Source organism: Heptranchias perlo, chromosome 15 (assembly GCF_035084215.1).
Source record: "Heptranchias perlo isolate sHepPer1 chromosome 15, sHepPer1.hap1, whole genome shotgun sequence".
NCBI classification, from domain to species: domain Eukaryota; kingdom Metazoa; phylum Chordata; class Chondrichthyes; order Hexanchiformes; family Hexanchidae; genus Heptranchias; species Heptranchias perlo.
Genome location: NC_090339.1, coordinates 51,786,197 through 51,807,348, shown reverse-complemented (window position 1 = coordinate 51,807,348; position 21,152 = coordinate 51,786,197). Strand labels below are relative to the sequence as shown.

Here is a 21,152-nt window from a genome sequence, read left to right as displayed (position 1 = left end):
TATGTGTCTTTGTACACTGTGGTGTGAGTGAGGCATTGGTGTTGCAGTTAGCTGCCGCAATGTGTGAGATTCCAGTGGTGGTGTGGCACCGACTTGTTTTGCGACTCGCTGCACCACACTGGGCTTTCCCAGTCTTCCTCTGCATTGCTGCGTGGGGAGAGAAGGGCACCAAGTGGAATGCAAATGTTTCCCTGCAGGAAAAGAGTGAGAAGGAGAGTCGTGCTCAGCTGGACTGACACACCATCTAGTAAATGGGGTTTCTGACGCACTTCCGGTGGAGTTATGATGGCGGGAGGGGAGCAGCTCCCGGAAATTCCCAGCCATTTCTCTTTGGGAGATTAAGATAAGAAATTCCTTTTATTTTTTTGAAATAGAGGCCTCTAGAATTAGTCTACCACAAAAATCTTCATTCATTTGAAGGGTATTACCTTAACATTTTTATCAATGCAACAATCAGGATTCTGTGTCTAATTCTTTACAGAATAATAGCATCGTTACAGCACAGTTGAAGGCCATTCGGCCCATCAAGCCCATGCCGGCTCTTTGTAATAGCAATCCAGTTAGTCCCATTCCCCCACTCTTTCCCCGTAGCCCTGCAAATTTTTTCCCCTTCAAATATTTATCCAATTCCTTTTTGAAAGCCACGATTGAATCTGCATCCATCACTCCTTCAGGCAGCGCATTCCAGATCATAACCGCACGCTGCGTAAAAAAGTTTTTCCTCACTTCACCTTTGGTTCTTTTGCCAATCACCGTAAATATGTGGCCTCTGGTTCTCGACCCTTCCACCAATGGGAACAGTTTCTCTTTATTTACTTTCTCTAAACCCTTCATGCTTTTGAAAACTTCGATCAAATCTCCTCTCAACCTTCTCTGCTCTAAGGAGAACAACCCCAGCTTCTCCAGTCTATCCACGTAACTGAAGTCCCTCATCCTCGAAACCATTCTAGTAAATCTTTTCTGCACCCCCTCTAAGGCCTTCTCATCCTTCCTAAAGTGCGGTGCCCAGAATTGGACACAATACTCCAGTTGTGGCTGAACCAGTGTTTTATAAAGTTTCAACATAACTTCCTTGCTTTTGTACGCTATGCCGCAACTTATAAAGCCTAGGATCCCATATGCTTTTTTAACCGCTTTCTCAACCTGTCCTGCCACCTTCAAAGATTTGTGCACATATACCCCCAGATCTCTCTGTTCCTGTTCCCATTTAGTTTGTATTCCCTCTCCTCGTTCTTCCTGCCAAAATGTATCACTTCGCACTTCTCTGCATTAAATTTCATCTGCCACGTGTCCACTCATTCCACCAGCCTGTCTATATCCTCTTGAAGTCTATCACTATCCTCCTCACTGTTTACTACACTTCCAAGTTTTGTGTCATTTGCAAATTTTGAAATTGTGCCCTTTACACCCAAGTCCAAGTCATTAATATATATCAAAATGTTCTGTCATTTGAAAAAAAACTGGAGTGGACCATTATATTTATCAAGAGACTGATAAATTTGATTGTCCAATCTTGTTTCTCCAAATGACAGAAGGGCACTTACTGAGTGGCTCCCATCCTTGACATGTGCTGAAGAGGGGTAGATGTTTTATGTGCATCGGTACGAGTAGCATCATGTTACTTGGTGAATATGTTTGGAACTCTGCGTGTGTGAATGTGTGTGTACATGTGTGTGTACACGTGTGTGTACACGTGTGCATGTGTATATTAAGCACCAGCTCTATTTTCCCTGCTGTCAGTCTGATTGTCTGAGTGTCTGTGTACACTTCATATCCCGAAACAATGACTCATGAATTTCAATTGTACCATCATGGGAAAGCACCATGGAAAATAAGTACTCCTTCACAAAGAGAAATGGAGGGAAAATCAGGGGGTCACTTTAGGTTACGTTGTTGTACCTCTCAGCAGCCAGATATTTTTTTTATATTCGTTCATGGGATGTGGGCGTCACTGGCGAGGCCGGCATTTATTGCCCATCCCTGATTGCGCTTGAGAAGGTGGTGGTGAGCCGCCTTCTTGAACCGCTGCAGTCCGTGTGGTGAAGGTTCTCCCACAGTGCTGTTAGGTAGGGAGTTCCAGGATTTTGACCCAGCGACGAAGAAGGAACAGCGATATATTTCCAAGTCGGGATGGTGTGTGACTTGGAGGGGAACGTGCAGGTGGTGTGGTTCCCATGTGTCTGCTGCCTTTGTCCTTCTATGTGGTAGAGGTCGCGGGTTTGGGAGGTGCTGTCGAAGAAGCCTTGACGAGTTGCTGCAGTGCATCCTGTGGATGGAACGCACTGCAGCCACGCTGCGCCGGTGGTGAAGGGAGTGAATGTTTATGGTGGTGGATGGGGTGCCGATCAAGCAAGCTGCTTTGTCCTGGATGGTGTCGAGCTTCTTGAGTGTTGTTGGAGCTGCACTCATCCAGGCAAGTGGAGAGTATTCCATCACACTCCTGACTTGTGCCTTGTAGATGGTGGAAAGGCTTTGGGGAATCAGAAGGTGAGTCACTCGCCGCAGAATACCCAGCCTCTGACCTGCTCTTGTAGCCACAGTATTTATGTGGATGGTCCAGTTAAGTTTCTAGTCAATGGTGACCCCCAGGATGTTGATGGTGGGGGATTCGGCGATGGTAATGCCGTTGAATGTTATGGGGAGGTGGTTAGACTCTCTCTTGTTGGAGATGGTCATTGCCTGGCACGAATGTTACTTGCCACTTATCAGCCCAAGCCTGGATGTTGTCCAGGTATTGCTGCATGTGGGCACGGACCGCTTCATTATCTGAGGGGTTGCAAATGGAACTGAACAGTGTGCAATCGTCAGCGAACATCCCCATTTCTGACCTTATGATGGAGGGAAGGCCATTGATGAAGCAGCTGAAGATGGTTGGGCCAAGGACACTGCCCTGAGGAACTCCTGCAGCAATGTCCTGGGGCTGAGATGATTGGCCTCCAACAACCACTACCATCTTCCTTTGTGCTAGGTATGAATCCAGACACTGGAGAGTTTTCCCCCTGATTCCCATTGACTTCAATTTTACTCGGGCTCCTTGGTGCCACACTCGGTCAAATGCTGCCTTGATGTCAAGGACCGTCACTCTCACCTCACCTCTGGAATTCAGCTCTTTTGTCCATGTTTGAACCAAGGCTGTAATGAGGTCTGGAGCCGAGTGCTCCTGGCTGAACCCAAACTGAGCATTGGTGAGCAGGTTATTGGTGAGTAAGTGCCGCTTGATAGCACTGTCGACGACACCTTCCATCACTTTGCTGGCGATTGAGAGTCGACTGATGGGGCGGTAATTGGCCGGATTGGATTTTTCCTGCTTTTTGTGGACAGGACATACCTGGGCAATTTTCCACATTGTCGGGTAGATGCCAGTGTTGTAGCTGTACTATATTGAGTTGCATTGGGATCTCGCCACTTGTCGGTCCTCTCAGCTGGAGAATGGTGCATGACACATTGGAGAAAATAATAAATATCTTTAAAAAATAAGCACTGGAAATCACACTACTAGTGGAATATGAATGTTGTAGTTTCAACTAGTGGACTGAATGTACAACAAGAATATTGCTTTATTCCTCATCCAATTACGAAAGTCGTTTGTATCTAGACCTGTTTAAAATTGTAAAACTGTCGATTTGACTGTGTAAATTTTCTGATTCTAGTGACACTGTGGCTGCCAACTCTACCTTCACTAAAGTTTACAGCCTGACACCTACTCTGGCAAACAACCGACAGAAACGTTGCCTGGCCTTGGACGGCAAACTCAAACATGAAGACACAAACCTGGCCTCTAGTACCATGTAAGTGCCATGGCTGACAGTTTACCTCTGTTCTACACTCCACAACAAACCACACTACCTCACACAAGAAAGTGGTACAGAACATGAATGAAGTTTTACAAGTGAGGTGGTAATCTAATCCAGAACAAGTCATGCCGATCAACAGCAGCCGGAGATATTTTCTAATGAATTTCAGCAGAAAAAATGATTTTTTTTTCATTCATTCATCATGTACAACCTTTTAATAACAACAAAACCTTGCATTAAAATCCTGCCCAGGTCTCTCCCATCTCATCCCTCTCTATTCTTCCCATTTTAATCCTGCAATCTCTCCTCCAATTCAACCCTACCCAGTCTCCTCCCCCCCACTCTCCCATCTCAACCCTGCAGACTCACCTCCATCTCAAGCCTGTCCAGTCTCCCATATCTCATCCCTACCCATCCCATCCCTGCCTAATGTCTGACCCATCGCAATCCTGCCCAGACTCATCTCTATCTCAACCCATCCACTATCTCCCTCCATCTTAAGCTTGCCCTGTTCTTCTGCCCATCCAAACCCTTGCCCAGGGCCTTCACCATCTTAGCCTGATCCAGTCTGTCCTCTCCTCTATTGAAACATTGCCTTATCACCTCTTACTTGTCCAGATTAAGGTGTGTTTTATCTGATGGGATATTGTAAAAGGCGAACAAAATTTCAAGAAATAATTTCCAATGCATCGAAGGTGTACAGTGTCAACAAGTTAGACTGATAGATATTAAACACACAAACATCCTGTATACTGCCTCATTCTGTCCATTCTGTGTTACATTCCCTTTTCTCTACCACAATCACTTCTCACTTGTACTTTTCTTTCTGTATGTCTATAGTCTCAGACCAGAGCTGGATAAAGAGGTCCTCGGAATTCTTGTGTCCTACCTGCTAAAAGTGAAGATGATAATCTCCCGGGGAGGGTAGGTAACCTTATTTCAATCAGTATTACCACCTCTTGCCAAGTACAAACCCAGCTGGGAGGGACAGGATAGGGATGGGCAGGGGATTTGTATCGTGGCTTTAGTTCTCATGTTTGCTTTGCTGACGATTAAAATTCATTGAAACCCTAAACAGCTACATCAAAGATAGAAGTGGAACAATATTTCTAGTTTAAAAATCAGGCTATTTTTAATCTGGATTACATTTTCGATATTTCTGGACACAACCTTGAAAGCAGATTGCTGGCAACCCTGATTTTAATAACTACTGCCATCTGATACACAGTATAGATATCCCTTCTAAATTTCGGGGGGAGAAATGGCACTGGGAGTTTTGCCAATTCATCAGAGTGGTTTCGCAAGCCTCAGAGATGTTCGAGTCGAAACGTTTTAAATTTGCATTTTTTTTCCCTCTCTCCAATTTTCTCCCCTCTTCTCCTGAAGGTACAGACTCATGTTTGGGTACAGCTCCACACCCTTGCTCAAGTAGCCCAGACAGTGAACGCCCGTGATCCATTCAGCCATAGGGGCACTAAGCCAATCCCCATATTGTCCTCACCCTGTCATCCGCACATCCAAACTTCCCAGCAGTGGTCACTGAGTAGTGATCAGATTTTCCCCCTCCATCGCCCAATTGTAGCACTCTTTACCACTGTCCCAGCTGAGATAAGCCATCTCGGCATAGACTAGGCATAGAACCTGAGGCCTTCTTGGTCTCATTGGATGGACTCTTACTGGATTATTGCTTTTCCCAATGAGGACCCAGTAAGGAATTCAGGAGAAACTTCTTTACTCAGAGTGTGGTGAGAATGTGGATTGGTTGAGGTGAATTGCATAGGTGCATTTAAGGTGATGCTGGATAAGTACATGAGGGAGAAAGGAATGTAAGGATATATTGATAGGGTGAGATGAAGTAAATAGAGTTGGAGGAGGCTCGCGTGGAGCATAAACACGGCCCCTTATTTGCATAGTCAAAGGACCCAATGCCTGCCTCAGGTGTGCGTAAAGGACAATCTCTTGTTTGTCCTTACCCAATATGGTGGGTGGTGCACTTCTGACCGGAAATGTGCACACGCTTCCTGTCCGCCATATTGGGGCTTTAGTAGTCCGAGTAATGCCTGGACCAATTTCTAGGCCCATGTATGTCATGCATTTTAATTATCTGTCTTGTTGTATTTATGTTCTTATTTCTTCTTCTGTTTTGATTTCCTTTCCTTAGGATCTTGGGAGACCTCACTTCAAGGTAATTGAGAACACTGATCACCAAATATCAAAGATTCATTAATCCTGAACATTGCTTTCATGGATTATGTTGATTAGTTAACTGTTGGGATTATTTTGCAGTCATGAAACATTCTGATTATTATAATAATGCCTTTGGTGTGATTCTGTTACATTTCAGTGAGATGGCCGTGGAGATTCCCTTTTATCTGATGCACCCCAAACCCTCTGAGGGTAAGTACTGTTTTGGTAGTATTATTTTCAACTGAGCAGATCCTAATTCCAATCCCTAAGCATGTTCCAATTCCAGTTTTAGGGCAAATCCTGGTCCCAGTACTGATTCTAATATTAATTCTAAAGCTGATCATAGGCCCAGTCCTGTTGGAGAAGTACAAAGGTAGAATCCAAAATACAAATTAATTAAAACTGGTTAAACATGGAAACATCCAGGTATATCTGATCTGAGCAGATTTGAATTTGGAAACGTATTTGAAATTCCAGTGGAGAGTACCAACAGAAATGTGGGTATTTTTTGCTAACAAAATTTGTTTGCTGAATGATTGTCAGGATAAAGACATCAGTCATTAATATGCTCTCAAAACAGTCCCAGTTACTTATAAATCTAACATCTTCTGACTGGTATGATCTTGTACTTTCTAATGAATAGGAAAGGTTGCAGAATTGAACCCAAAGGTATTTGCTGGCCATAAATTTCCAGTTTGATTAACTGACACTTATCAGTGCCCTTCGCTTAGTATTATTTAGGCAATTTCTTATCCATTTTACTCCTCCCTCCTTCATCCCTGGAACTTTCACTATAGCTGCAAATATTTTGTAAGGTTATGGTTTTGCCAAGTTCAAGACCAAGCAGGGTTCAGGACTGCACACAGCAATGGTTGGGATTGTGGCTTGAATTCTGATATTTCATTGCTGCTGATGAAATTTCACTGACTTTATACCGACACATTGTAAGACACAGATTTATGGAGGTAAAACACAGACTTTTTGGCAATTTCTGCAGGTGAATGCTTTCTTGTCCCAGCTATAGTAATGGAGGCAATAAACCACTTATAAAATAAATCAGTTAACACATCCATTAGAACAGTATACTGATGAATAGTATACTTGATTCAATACTTGAAGTGAAGAAATTTACAGGGCTATGGGGAAAGAGCAAGGGAATGGAATTAATTTGATAGCTCTTTCAAGGACCTGGCACAGGCCCGATGGACCGAATGGCCTCCTCCTGTGCTGTACCTACTATGAATGTCATATAAACTTGTTAAGTATCCATTCACTAATTTCACTCACAATATTTCCTATCCTCAAGTTTTATCTTAACATTTAGATATTTTTGGATAGCCACTTAAAAATCAAACTGTTCAGTCTAAAAGGGGAAGGTTGGCAACTTATCAGCTACTTTCTGAAAGTCCAGACAGGCAACAGCCACCAAATTACTTTCATTACCTCTCGTTCCCGGACAGGATATAAGAAAATGCTTGTCGTCAGATAGATGATCTTTCTCTCACCTCTGGCCTACAGCCTCTCTCTCTCTCCCTCGGAGTGATTTTAACCCTACCTGCCCTGCGGAAACTGGGCAGGTGGGCAGTTAAATCGCCCAGGTTACTTACCTGCCCTGGAGACGACAGAAGCTGACGGTTCGTGATTTTAACCTGCTCAACAGAGCAGGCGGTGAGGACACCTGCCCAAAGACAGCGGGGTCCTTTTTTACCTACGCACGTTGGGTCCCGATGACGTCATTGAGACCTGGGTTCAATTTTAACTCAGTGGCCTGAGGGGCCAGGAGGTGGAGGAAGAGTGCTCCTCCAGGCTCCACATGGAAAGCTTAGGCCTCTGCTTCTGTGGACTCACCCCATCCTTTCCCTTGCCATTCACGTGACCCCCGTAGGAGGTACCCCGACAACTTGGCCTCGGCAGGTGACGTCCGGGCTGCACAATTTTCCACCGCTTTGCGTCGACTTCCCACCCAGTGAGTTTCTCACCCACCCCCTTACTCAGCCACCGAAAACTGGCCCAGAGTTACAATCAAACCATCTATCAAAATGTTTCTTGTCTCTTTCTATTTTGTCAGTACTACTTGAACTTTGAACTTTCACAATTCTACACATTTCCCTCCTTCCTAAATCCCAGACCATTTCCTAATCGGTTAATTCTTTCAGAAAACTACAGAGCTTGTTATTTTCCTCAGTCTTTCCTCCTTCCTACAAACTATAGGCTTTCAAAACTCCAGCTTGGCATCACCTAACCACTACATCTCGATTAATTTCATTTACCCCTTTTTAAACTTATTTAAATCTTGGTCATGCCTCGATTATGGGCCTTAATCCTTAACCTAGATTTCTCAGTTAATTATATTGGCCCAAAAATTGTGCTGAGCGGTGAATGAACATCACCGCCGCTCGTAAGTAACTAACTCACCCACAAATTTTTCGCAGGCTTCTGGGCGCCAACTTGCTTCATTGGAGACCTGTAAGAAATGCAGTGGTCTTTCCTGAGCTTCTCTGGGCTGTGGGAGTGGGGAAAGGATCCCTCTCTTCCTTCAACCAATCAGCTGGAATTATCCTTCACAAACCGTGCAGACTAAGAACTGGGATGTGTCAGATAGATTTGTAAATTCTCTATAAAATTAGAGAAAATGAATTAGAGGGTATGATTAAAAGACATAGATAAAAAAGACAGAAAGAATAAGTAAAAAAGTAACAATTTTAAATGAAATCTATTTTTTTAAATGTCCACAACAATTAATATCGGAAGGAATGAGACTCCACATTTTTAAAAGTTAATTTTCAGTGCCAGAGAGGTTGTTTGGCAGTCATTAATACTTACCATGCCGTTAAAAGTTAGTTTTATAACTAAACAAAAACAGTGTGCCTTTTTTATGGAGGGACTTGTTCGTTTCCAGTTGGTTCGTTTCTTACAGTACAGCAAGTTCGTGCTGTTCTATTCATTCAACCGGGAAGATCTCTTTAACGCGATGCTTTCAAATGAGCAGGGCAAACGGGAGAACAATTTCCAGATTTCCACCTTTGACTGCGCTCCCCGGAACTTTCTTGCTCTTCCATTTGCCCTGAAATAATAGTGAGTCCTGTTAGGCTCACCATCATTTCGTGAGCAATTTCCGGGCCAATACATCTGTGAAGAATTCCAATAAATTTTGTAATCATGGACTGCAGTAAAGGGTCGATTTTGGACCTTAGTCAGTCTTCTGGACTCTCAGAAACCTAATAATGGGCCTACACACATCGAAATGTAAATGCTGAGATCATCATTTCAGGCCAGAGAGAATAAGAATGTATCTCCTCTCTTTTTTTGAAGATAGTGGGAAATGGGTCTATGGGTGGCATCAGCCTAGACAGTGAGCGTCAGCCAGTGACTCAACCATGAAGGGCATCACAGTTGAAACTGATTCCGTCTTCACCTTAACTTCTGCATATCTGCACATTACCACAGGATTTTCTGGATAATGATCAGAAGTAAATATTTCTCCCCTCCCTGGTCCAGGAAACTGAGGTCAATTGCAATGATCCAGCTCCTTGATGCAGTCGCAGTAATGGTCCAGCAGAATCAGCCCACTGGAAATACATTACTGGGTACTCATTATTGTTACTGACTGATGTCTCTGCCTCAGGAATGTTTTGTGTTGAGTGCACAGAGGTGCAAATTTGACCTAATTTATGACAATTATGAAGTGCCCCACTGCCTATTGTTTACTAACCCACCATTCTCTGGTTTTTCATTTCTTTCACTGCTTCTATTAAATTACAGTCAATGCCAGGTAAGTCTGCAATATATAAGGAGAGTTGTTATTATGGGATATATAGAGGCCCGTATTGTGCTTAGACTTACCCTGATCCTATCTAGAATTTGTGTGTACGCTGTCCTCGTGATTGAGCTTCTGAGCTCCCATAACCGTTACTGGAAGCTGAAGTACTCATTAATGTACAGCCAATGTGTCGTGTATCTACTCCAGCATTGTTGACAGTAAGTCAGAGATGTGTTGTTTTATAAAAAAAAAGGAATATTCTATATATGATATAAATAGAGTGTTGGTGTGTGTCCCTTTAAAAATAAGACTTGCATTTATATAGCATATTTCACGACCTCAGGATGTCCCAAAGCACTTTACAGCCAATGAAGTACTTTTGAAGTGTAGCCACTGTCATAATGTAGGAAACACAGCAGCCAATTTGTGCAGAGCAAGCTCCCACAAACAGCAATGAGATAATGACCAGATAATCTGTTTTAGTGATGTTGGTTGAGGGATAAATATTGGTCAGTACATGGGGGAGAACTCTTCTGCTCTTCTTCAGATAATGTCATGGGACCTTTTATGTCCACCTGAGAGGGCAGACGTCTCATCCGAAAGACGGCACCTCCGGCAGTGCAACGGTCCCTCGGTACTGCCCTGAACATTCAGCCTGGATTATGTGCTCAAGTTATAATGCTACAAATTATACCACAACAAGATATAATTGCTCTGCTTTCTTGAAATGAATGGTGAATTAGTTAGATGCCAGGTTGAATGTAAAAATCCTGGGTTTGTTTGACTGACAGATTAATTAACAGGAGAAATTGTGGAACCAGCATGTTCTTGGAAAGAGGGGACTGAAAAGTTTAACATTTTAAGATTTTTGCATCTATGTTAAGGTAGCCAAGTGCAGGAGGTAGAAATTGTCAGTTATCCTAGAACCATAACAGTTTGCAGCCCAGAAAGGGGACCTGCGGCCCATCTTGTCTGTGCTAGCCAAAACTAATCCATTGCCCCAGTCTCTCTCCGTGGCCCTGTTTCTTCCTTTGCTTCAAATAGTCATAGAATTTTCCATGAAAAGATGCAACAGCCTCTGCCTCAACCGTTTCCTGTAGCAAAGCATTCCTTGCTCCAACAAGCTTCTGTGTAAAGAATTTTTTTCTGCTAATCTTAGGAACAGGAGTAGGCCATTTAGCCCCTTGAGCCTGTTCCGCCGTTCAGTGAGATTGTGGCTGATCTGTGACCGAACTCCATATACCCGCCTTAGCCCCATATCCCATAATACTCTTGGTTAACAAAAATCTATCAATCTCAGATTTAAAATTAACAATCGAGCTAGCATCAACTGCCGTTTTCGGAAGAGAGTTCCAAACTTCTACGTGTGAAGAAGTGTTTCCTAACTTCGCTCCTGAAAGTCCTGGCTCTAATTTTTAGGCTATGTCCCCTAGTCCTAGACTCCCCAACCAGCGGAAATAGTTTCTCTCTATCTACCCTATCAGTCCCCGTTAATATCTTGAAAACTTCGATCAAATCACCCCTTAATCTTCTAAATTCCAGGGAATACAACCCTAGTTTGTGTAATCTCTCCTCATAATTTAACCCTTGGTACTCCCTCCAAGGCCAATATATCCTTCCTAAGGTGTGGTGCCCAGAACTGAACACAGTACTCCAGGTGTGGTCTAATCAGGGCTTTGTATAGCTTTGGCATTACTTCTACCCTCTAGTATTCCAGTCCTCTAGATATAAAGGCCAGCATTCCATTAGCCTTTTTGATTATTTTCTGTACCTGTCCATGACATTTTAATGATCTATGTACATGGACCTCTAAGTCTCTTTTGACCTCCACTGTTTTGAGCTTTTCACCATTTAGAAAGTACTCTGATCTATCCTTTTTAGGTCCAAAGTGGATGACCTCACACTTGCGTACATTGAAATCTATTTGCCACAGTTTTGCCCATTCATTTAATCGATTACTATCTTTCTGTAATTTTATGCTTGCATCTACACTACTTACAATGCTGCCTACATTTGTGTCATTGGCAAACTTGGATATGTGGCTCTCTATCCCATCATCTAAGTCATTAATAAATACAGTGAATAGTTGAGGCCCCAACACAAGTCCCTGTGGGCCACCACTAGTCACATCCTGCCAATTTGAGTACCTGCCCATTATCCCTACTCTCTGTCTCCTGCTGCTCAACCAATTTTCTAACCAGGTCAATAATTTGTTCTCAATTCCATGAGCTTCAACTTTAGCTAACAGTCTCTTTATGAGATACTTTACCAAATGCCTTCCAGAAGTCCATATAAACAACATCCATAGACATTCCCCTGTCCACTACTTTAGTCACCATTTCAAAAAATTCAATTATATCTGGCATGACCCACCCTTTACAAATCCATGCTGGCTCTCTGATCAGCTGAAAATTTTCAAGGTGGTCAGTCACTCTATCCTTAATTATAGACTCTAGAAATTTCCTGACAACAGATGTTAGGCTAACTGGTCAATAATTCCCTGGTTTCCTTCTCTCACCTTTCTCAAATAGTGGAGTGACATCTACAATTTTCCGATCTAAAGCAACTGTTCCTGAATCAAGAGAACTTTGGAAGATTATAGTTAGAGCTTCTGCAATGTTCTCACCTACTTTTTTTAACACCCTGGGGTAAAAGCCATCTGGTCCTGGGAATTTGTCACCCTTTAGTGCCAATATTTTCATCATTGCTGTTAATTTGCTTACATTAATTATGGTGAGTCCCCATCCCTGATTCAAAATTAATTTGCTATCCTCTTCCTCTACTGTAATTACTGACGCAAAATAATTATTTAACATGTCCGCCATTTCCTTATTTTCAATTACAATATCACCATTATCAGTTTTTAAGGGATCCACATTGCTCTTGACCACCCTCTTTTTCCTAATATAGTTGTAGAAATTTTTTGTGTTGATTTTGATATCCCTTGCAAGTTTCTTTTCATAGGGCCCGATGTTAGCAGGCCTGCGGGTTCCCGGCGGGGGGCGCTATCGGGCACGTGGGTAACGCGCCCGGTGAAATGAGTGCGTCCCCCACGCGATCACAGGATAATTGAAGTCATTTACCTGTGGTTACGGGTTTTCCGCTGCTCAGCTGCGGGCTGGCGGCCTGCGCATGCGCAGTGACGTCTGAGTGATGGTGGAGCTCTATTTAAAGGGGCAGTCCACCAATGCTCCTCCTGCTGCAAACAAGAAGTAGCACACCATGGAGCACCCCAGGGGTAAGGCTGCCCCACGATTTTCTGACGACTCACTCCAGCTGCTGCTGGACGGGGTAAGGAGGAGGAGGGAGACGTTGTTCCCCAGCGATGGAAGGAAGTGCCCTGCCTCCGCCACCAGGAAGGCATGGGCGGAGGTGGCCGCGGAGGTTAGCAGCAGGGGCAACACCACCAGAACATGGATCCAGTGTCGCAAGAGATTCAATTATCTCACTAGGTCCGGCATAGTGAGTACACTAACGCATTCTCCTACACTTCGTCTTCCACATCACCTCAAACACCTCACAACCCCTTCTGCACTGCCACCACAGCGCTCCCGCATCAATCCTCACAGCCACTCAACTATCATCCTCACCGTGCCTGCACGTACCCACCGTCCCTGTCCCCATTCGAAGACTACCACACACCCCAATCCCCATACAATGGGATGGGCATGTGGCACACGCATCCTCCCATCCATCTCCCACACGCTCAACCCACCCACACCAATGCTTGAAGTGTCTCACAATGCAATCATCACTCAATCACGCATCTGTGTTTTGCCTTGACAGGAGAAGAGATGCAAGAACGCCCGGGAAAGGGCACGCACCGGAGGGGGCCCGCCACACGAGGTGGTTCCAACGCACGCAGAGCTGGACGCCTTGGAGATCAGCCACACGCTGCATTGCCTGTCCGTGGCGGATGGCGAGGCTGGGGCTGCAGAAACGTCCAGTAACGGAAAGCTGACACTCAGCACTCATGATCGCGAATGATCTTAGCATCACTTGGCATCTGCCGCACCTCAACATTTGTCCACATCCCTGATATTGCCCTTTGTTCTCTTGCAGGGCCGTCTGCGAGCGCCTTGTCTGTGGCGGGCGATTCCTCAGAGGACATGCCGGTCTCTGATGGTCCATCGTCACATATGAGCCAAGCATCCACCAGCGCAGATACACACACCTTGGTGGGTCCCCCTCCTCAATTAGTTGGGATTGCACATGGTGAGTCACCGCGCACATGTGAGCATGAGCAGACCCTGGTGGCAGGGGCAGCCGCGGAGGGTCCGCGTCGGTGGGAGCACTCTTCTCCAGGCTCTGCTCAGCCAGACCCAGATGCTGAACCCAGGAGGCCACCAGTCAAAAGGAGAGTCGTCGAGGGGCACCAGCACATTGCCGAGGTACTGGAAGAGGTGCCACGCGCACTCTCCACAATCGCGCAGGTGATGGAGGAGTCCAACTCCTGCATGAGGGCAATGGTGGCACAAGTACAGGAGGGTATCCGCGAGATAGTGTCGCGGGTAGGTGCGGGAACGTCTGCAGTGGAGGAAAGGCTAGCCTCCCTCGAGCGTCACGAACAGCTCAACATTGAGTCCATCCAGGCCCTGACAACGGCTGTTCGGATTCAGGGTGAGCAACATTCTGCCGCCATAAACAGGCTGACAGATACATTAGAGGTGGCCTTGCAAGGTCTCACACAGGTCACCCAAACTGCCGTCCAGCAGGGTGGAAGGAGTGATGTGGGCCTAGGCCATGAGAGGGAAGATGGTGAATGGGGACATGGAAGTGGGGATGCTACTCAAAGTGCCCCCACGTCTCACCCGTTGCCCCCCTCTCAACCAGTACCCGCAATGGTGCCTCCTCTCCAGGTGGCCGAGTCTGCCCCTGCACAGGTGCAGGAGGAGCAGTATGTGGAGGTGCCCTCACGGGCACCGAAACCCAGGGGGCGTCGGCCCAAAGCATCTACCCGGTCAGGGCACGAACAGGAGCAACCTGCCACTACCTCTGCTGGAGCCACAGGGGTAGCACCACGTAGGGGTTCCCGCAAACGTAAGGCTAGGGTGTTATGAACACAAAGGGAATGCACCAGGGTGTATGACAATTTGTTATGTTTTTATTTATAGTCGTTTACTGCACATACACAATAAACACAATTGTTCTCACCACTACTGCCACATCTTGTCCATTCTTGAGCGGCTTGTGCAATAGGTCCCTTTCGTGGGGCTCATCATGACGACGAACACCTGGTCCCACCCATTGGGTCACACTACAGTGGGTGCAGGAGTACTGGCACCACTCTTCTGTGGAGGGGGCTGGTCTGGCCGCTCCTCTGTGCACGTGATGAGGTCTGGACGCCTCAGACAGTCTGATGTTAGGAGAACCGTTGACATATGAGTGCCTCCCTGGCCTGACGAGCATCCAGGTGAGCCAGTGTTCGGCCCATGGGTCCTTCCTCCTCCTCTTGGTCCTCCTCCTCCTCCTCCTCATCATCGTCCTCAATATGGGTGGCGGATGTGCATGGGGCCTCCTCCAGCGGCACCCCTCTCTGTTGTGCCATGTTGTGCAGGGCACAGCAGACAACTATAATTCGTCCCACTCTGAATGGCGTGTATTGGAGCGCTCCCCCTGAATGACCAAGGCACCTCAAGCGCATCTTGAGCACCCCTATAGCCTGCTCAACTGTGGACCTGGTAGCGATGTGGCTGTCATTATATCGACGCTGCGGCTCGGTGATGGGGTTCCTCAGAGGTGTCATAAGCCACGTGTGCAGGGGATATCCCTTGTCGCCGAGGAGCCAGCCATTGCCGGTGTTGGGTGAGTGGAAGAGGGGCTGGACGGTGGACTCCCTGAGGACAAAGGCATCGTGGCAGCTGCCGGGGTATCTGGCGCACACGTGTAGGAATCTCTGGCGGTGGTCACATATGAGCTGGGCGTTCATGGAGTGATACCCCTTCCTGTTGATGAACAGTCCTGGCTTATGTGGAGGTGCCCGTATTGCTATGTGGGTGCAATCGATTACACCGTGCACCTGTGGGAAGCCAGCCACATCATGGAATCCAACCGCCCTCTCCATCTGGCTGCGGTCATCCATGGCGAAGTTGATGTAGTGCGAGGCCCTGTGGAACCCATCGGTAACCTGCCTTACGCACTTGTGTGCAGACGACTGACAGACCCCGGTGATGTCCCCGGTGGCACCCTGGAAGGATCCGGAGGCGAAGAAGTTGAGGGCAGTGGTGACTTTGACGGCGATGGGTAAGAAGATGCTGCTTGGTCCATCCGGGAGCAGCTCGTCATTAAGGAGGCTGCAGATGTCGGCGACTACCTGGCGAGTGACTCTGAGCCTACATATGCACTGCTCCTCAGAGAGGTCCATGAAGCTGAGCCTCGGTCTGTAGACCCTGTGTTGGGGGTAGTGCCTCCTGCGACGCATCTCTCTCTGTGGTTGTCCACATTCCTCCTGCTGTGTAGGTGGATGTGCCACAGCACCGTGTTGTGGGGCTCCACGTGTCTGAGGCGGACGGCGTGGCCTGCGAGGCTGCTGAGGCTGGTCATGCTGTTCATCCTCCGAGGATGTCGAGGCAGCCCCCATCTGGAAGGTGTAGGTCTGAGGGGTTCTGCAAGGTAGGTAAGTGTGTCCTCGCACCGGGGTTGCAGTTCCACGTTGGTGAATCTTCTTGCTAGGAGGAGGGTGGTGGAGGGCTAGCGTTGCTCTATGTGACGGAGTGGCCTCCTGCGTTGGTGAAGGGTCTCCCCCCTCCCCACCTGTGGAATGCACCTTGGCAACTGCCACAGGCTGCTGGCTGCAACACGTCCGTTTGAAGTGAGAGTGTTTCTCCCAGTATGGGAAACAGTCTCAGTTCAAGGTAAAATCCCTCCCTTCCTAATAAAACAGCTCAATCAGGCCTGTAAACGACCTGAACGAGCAAGATAAATACTTACAAGTGGCATCCCGCTGGCTTTAATTGCCTGCGGGATTCCCACCTGCGGGGTCTGCGCGTGCACGCCGGCGCCTCCGTGGGGAACCCGGAAGTGGGCGGGTTCGAGACAGGATCCGGTCCCGCTCCGGGTTTCACCGATTTTCGGGGCCCCCCCGCCGAGAACGCACCCAATAGCGGGTGGTAAAATCAAGCCCCATACTCCCTTCTTGTAGCTCTTACTATCTGTTTTGTCACCTTTTGCTGCTTTTTGTATCTCTCCCAGTCGCCAGGATCCGTGCTTTTTTTGCACTTTCGCATGCTTTTTCTTTTCATTTTATGGTGTCCCTTACCTATTTTGTCATCCATGGCTTTTTTTTTGGCAAGTAAAGCTCTTGCCCCTTAGGGGTACAAACTGGTTCTGTATCACGTTAAATTCTTTTTAAACACCTCCCACTGATCTTCTGTCGTTTTATCCATTAACAGATTTGTCCAGTTTACTGTGGACAGTCTCTGTCTCATCCCGTTGCAGTCAGCCCTAAATTTAGAATCTTAGTAGCTGATACGGGTTTTCCCCTTTCAAACACAACATGGAACGCGATCGTATTATGATCGCTATTAGATAAATGTTCACACACCGTTAGGCTGTTAACTAAATCTGGTTTGGCCACTTGTTGGTTCTAGGACATATTGGGAGTAATTTTAAACCCTAATAACGGGTGGGTTGGGGGCGGGTGGGAGTTGAAAATAATTGTTTCTTTGGGTGGCAACCGCAAAATTTTCGGACTTTGCATTCCCAGTGGGAAGCCTGTACTTTTACGTGCCGACATTAAACCCGGAAATAAAGCTGTGTTGCGGTCATGACCCAAAAATCAACTATTTTCAATTCCCACCCGCCCCCAACCCACCCGTTCTTGGGGTTTAAAATCACCCCCCTTGTTGCAGAAAGCTGTCCTGAACACACTCAAGAAATTTGCTCCCTTTCTGACATGAGCTCGTTTGCTTTTCTCAATCAATATGAACGTTAAAATCCCCCATCAATCCTTTATAATTCACTGGTTAGGCCTCAGCAGGAGTATTGTATTCAATTCTATGCACCATGCTGTAGGAACGATGTCAAGGCCCTGGAAAGGGTGCAGAGGAGATTTACCAGAATACCACCAGGGATGAGGGACTTCAGTTATGTGGAGAGACTAGAGCAGAGAAGGTTATGGGGGGATTTAATAGAGGTGTTCAAAATAATGAGGGGTTTTGATAGAGTAAATGAGGAGAAAATGTTTCCACTGGCAAGAGGATTGGTAACCAGATTTAAAATAATTGGCAAAAAGAACCAGAGGAGAGATGAGGAGATTTTTTTTATATGCAACGAGTTATCTGGAATGCACTGCTTGAAAGGGTGGTAGAAGCAGATTCATTAGTAACTTTCAAAGGGAATTGGATATTTACTTGAAAAGGAAAAATTTGCAGGGTTATGGGGAAAAAGCAGGGGAGTGGGATGAATTGGATAGCTCTTTCAGGCATGATGGGCTGAACGGCCTCCTTCTGTGCTTTATGAAATCTGGAAATAGAATCAAGTTTTCTAGGTTGGCACATATTGGCCATGTCCATATCTGTGTTCTCTCTTTCTGTTCCCGCAGGTTATACTGCACTCCATACATTGCCTAGCCTGATTTGCTGCATCATCTGTATACCTATGCTGAATCATGTGTACATTATACCCAGGGTTGCCAACTCCAGGCTTTTGACAAGGTCCCACATGGCAGACTGGTCAGAAAAGTAAAAGCCCATGAGATCCAAGGGAAAGTGGCAAGTTGGATCTAAAATTGGCTCAGTGGCAGCAAGCAAAGGGTAATGGTTGACGGGTGTTTTTGTGACTGGAAGACTGTTTCCAGTGGGGTTCCACAAGGTTCAGTACCTGTTCCCTTTCTTTTTGTGGTATACATTAATGATTTAGACCTAAATGTAGAGGGCATGATTAAGAAGTTTGTAGATGGTACAAAAATTGGCCGTGTGGTTGATAGTGAGGAGGAAAGCTGTAGACTGCAGGATGATATCAATGGACTGGTCAGGTGGGCAGAAAAGTGGCAAATGCAATTCAATCCAGAGAAGTGTGAGGTAATGCATTTGGGGAGGGCAAACAAGGCAAGGGAATACACAATAAATGATAGGATACTGAGAAGTGTAGAGAAACGGAGGAACATGCCCACAGGTCCCTGAAGGTAACAGAACAAGTAGATAAGGTGGTTAAGAAGGCATACGGGATACTTGCCTTTATTAGCCGAGGCACTGAATAAAAGATTAGGGAGGTTATGCTGGAACTGTATAAAACATTAGTTAGGCCACAGCTTAAGTACTGTGTACAGTTCCGGTCACCACATTACAGGAAGGATGTAGTTGCACTAGAGATGGTACAGAGGAGATGTACAAGGATGTTGCCAGGACTGGAGAATTTTAGCTATGAGGAATGATTGGATAGGTTGGGGGTTGTTTTCATTGGAACAGAGGAGGCTGAGGGTTGATTTAATTGGAGGTGAAGAAAATTATGAGGGGCCTAGATAGAGTGGATAGGAATGATCTATCTCCCTTAGCAGAGGGGTCAGTGACCAGAGGGCTTATATTTAAAGTAATTGGTAGAAGGATTAGAGGGGAGCTGAGGAGAATTTTTTTCACCCAGAGGGTGGTAGGGGTCTGGAACTCACTGCCTGAAAGGGAGGTAGAGGCAGAAACCCTCAATTCATTTAAAAAGTACTTGGATGTGCACTTGAAGTGCCGTAACCTACAGGGCTACGGACCAAGTGCTGGAAAGTGGGATTAAGCTGGATAGCTCTTTTTTGGCCGGCACGGACATGATGGGCCTAATGGCCTCCTTCTGTGCCTTAACTTTCTGTGATTCCAGTTGGACATATTCCTGGAGGTTACATCACATGACCTCCTGCCTCCAACTGCCCCGCCTGGTCACAGAGCTTCTTTCCCCATCTCCAATATTTTTATAACAAATAAAACAAAAAAGCGTTCAAAGAAAATGAAAAAAAGCACAATTTTTTTTTAATGCCCGAGATTTTTCTCCCAGTCTGTTCGCAGCAGTGCCCAGGAGAACCTTCAATTCCTGGAGACTCCAGGACAATCCTGGAGAGTTGGCGACACTAGTTATACCACAGACCCTTCTCTCTGTAGCTACTTCATTCCAGTATATTTTTGGTAGTTTTGGCTCTGTGCTTTCATGCCGGCCTGGTTTCTATTTTGTTCCACTACTCTCATCTTTTACTTAGTAGGATAATGAGCACGTGCCAAACCCACATCTGCGCTGTCATAATAGCGAATGCTTTTGATTTAATATTTAAAGATTGTGGATTTGAAGCACATGTCCCTTCAACTGAGTGCACAAGGGGGAAAATATTGATAAATGTGGCTGCGGTTTCCAAGCCTGGTCCTGTACTGGCTCAGTGTAATTCCATCACCACATTGTGAAGCTGCTCTCATGATGAACTCAGCTCACCCAGGCTATGTACAGCTCAGCTCCTGCATACAGTTTGCTTTTATTTGCAACAGATTATCTGTAAGGGTGAAAAGATCTGCTGCAGCCAGACCCACTCTCCACCATGTGGCTTTCTGCTCCTGACTAATTTTCTTGCTCTCTTGGTTGATCTTGTTTGAATTTCACAGGTTTGATGCTTTGCAAACGTCTGTTCTTTGTTCTGCTCCCTCACTGAAGGCTGTTCAATTCGTATCCGCCATTTCAGAGGGCACTGCTGAGAACAACCCATTCCAAAGCTCCAGGCCCCTGAAATTCAAATAGGAGAATCGGGCAGAGCAAGAACGTACGTGCAAAAATAAAATGTCCACTTCAACACCGCACATTTGTAGTTTAGGTCTGCAAATTCATTATTTTTTTAAATGCAAATTTTCAACAGGATGCCCGTCCATTTTGCTCTCTCAGTTTTGTGGTATTTGCTGGTTCGTGAACAGTAACTTTGAAAAACTTTGACGGATTTGATTGCTCGTTTTCTGCTGGTTACTCATTCGTCATTGGTACTTTTTGCTACTTTTGATTGGTGTACATTTAATAAATTAGATACTCGATTAGCAACTTAACAGATAAATGCTTATTTGAGCCAATCACAGTCTTTGGCCCTATGTATGTATGACACTTTGAAGTGTGATGCCCCAAGATGTGACATCTCTAAGCCCAAACTTTCAGGTGTGATGCCTTGAAAGGCATGACGCTTTAGATGCACATCAGGTGTACATCACAAATTCCTATGTCTGCATTTATAATAGAAATTGCACGAGTGATCTTGTCACACTGTAGTTTCATTAGTTCATAGCTGCCTGTTTTATGTAACATTACTTAGAATTTACAGCACAGAAGCAGGCCATTCAGCCCAACTGGTCTGTGCCAGTGTTTATGCTCCCCACGAGCCTCCTCCCACCCTACTTCATTTAACTCTATCAGCATATCTTTCTATTCCTTTCTCCCTGATGTACTTAACTAGCTTCCCCTTAAAT

The 21,152-nt window shown here is 45.9% G+C and overlaps 1 protein-coding gene and 1 long non-coding RNA gene across 2 annotated transcripts in view; one reads left to right on the top strand and one right to left on the bottom strand.

Annotated features, from left to right (window-relative positions):
- LOC137332757 (uncharacterized) overlaps positions 1-21,152 on the bottom strand; it is an 83,969-nt gene that overhangs the window by 18,313 nt on the left and 44,504 nt on the right. The window lies entirely within an intron of this gene.
- Positions 1-21,152, top strand: part of LOC137333168 (arrestin-C-like) — a 63,769-nt gene that overhangs the window by 18,172 nt on the left and 24,445 nt on the right. The window contains exons 12-16 of the mRNA XM_067997354.1: positions 3,651-3,788; positions 4,635-4,718; positions 5,956-5,979; positions 6,139-6,191; positions 9,744-9,753. Coding sequence (XP_067853455.1) covers positions 3,651-3,788; positions 4,635-4,718; positions 5,956-5,979; positions 6,139-6,191; positions 9,744-9,753 — 309 coding nt within the window. The remainder of the gene's footprint in view (positions 1-3,650; positions 3,789-4,634; positions 4,719-5,955; positions 5,980-6,138; positions 6,192-9,743; positions 9,754-21,152) is intronic.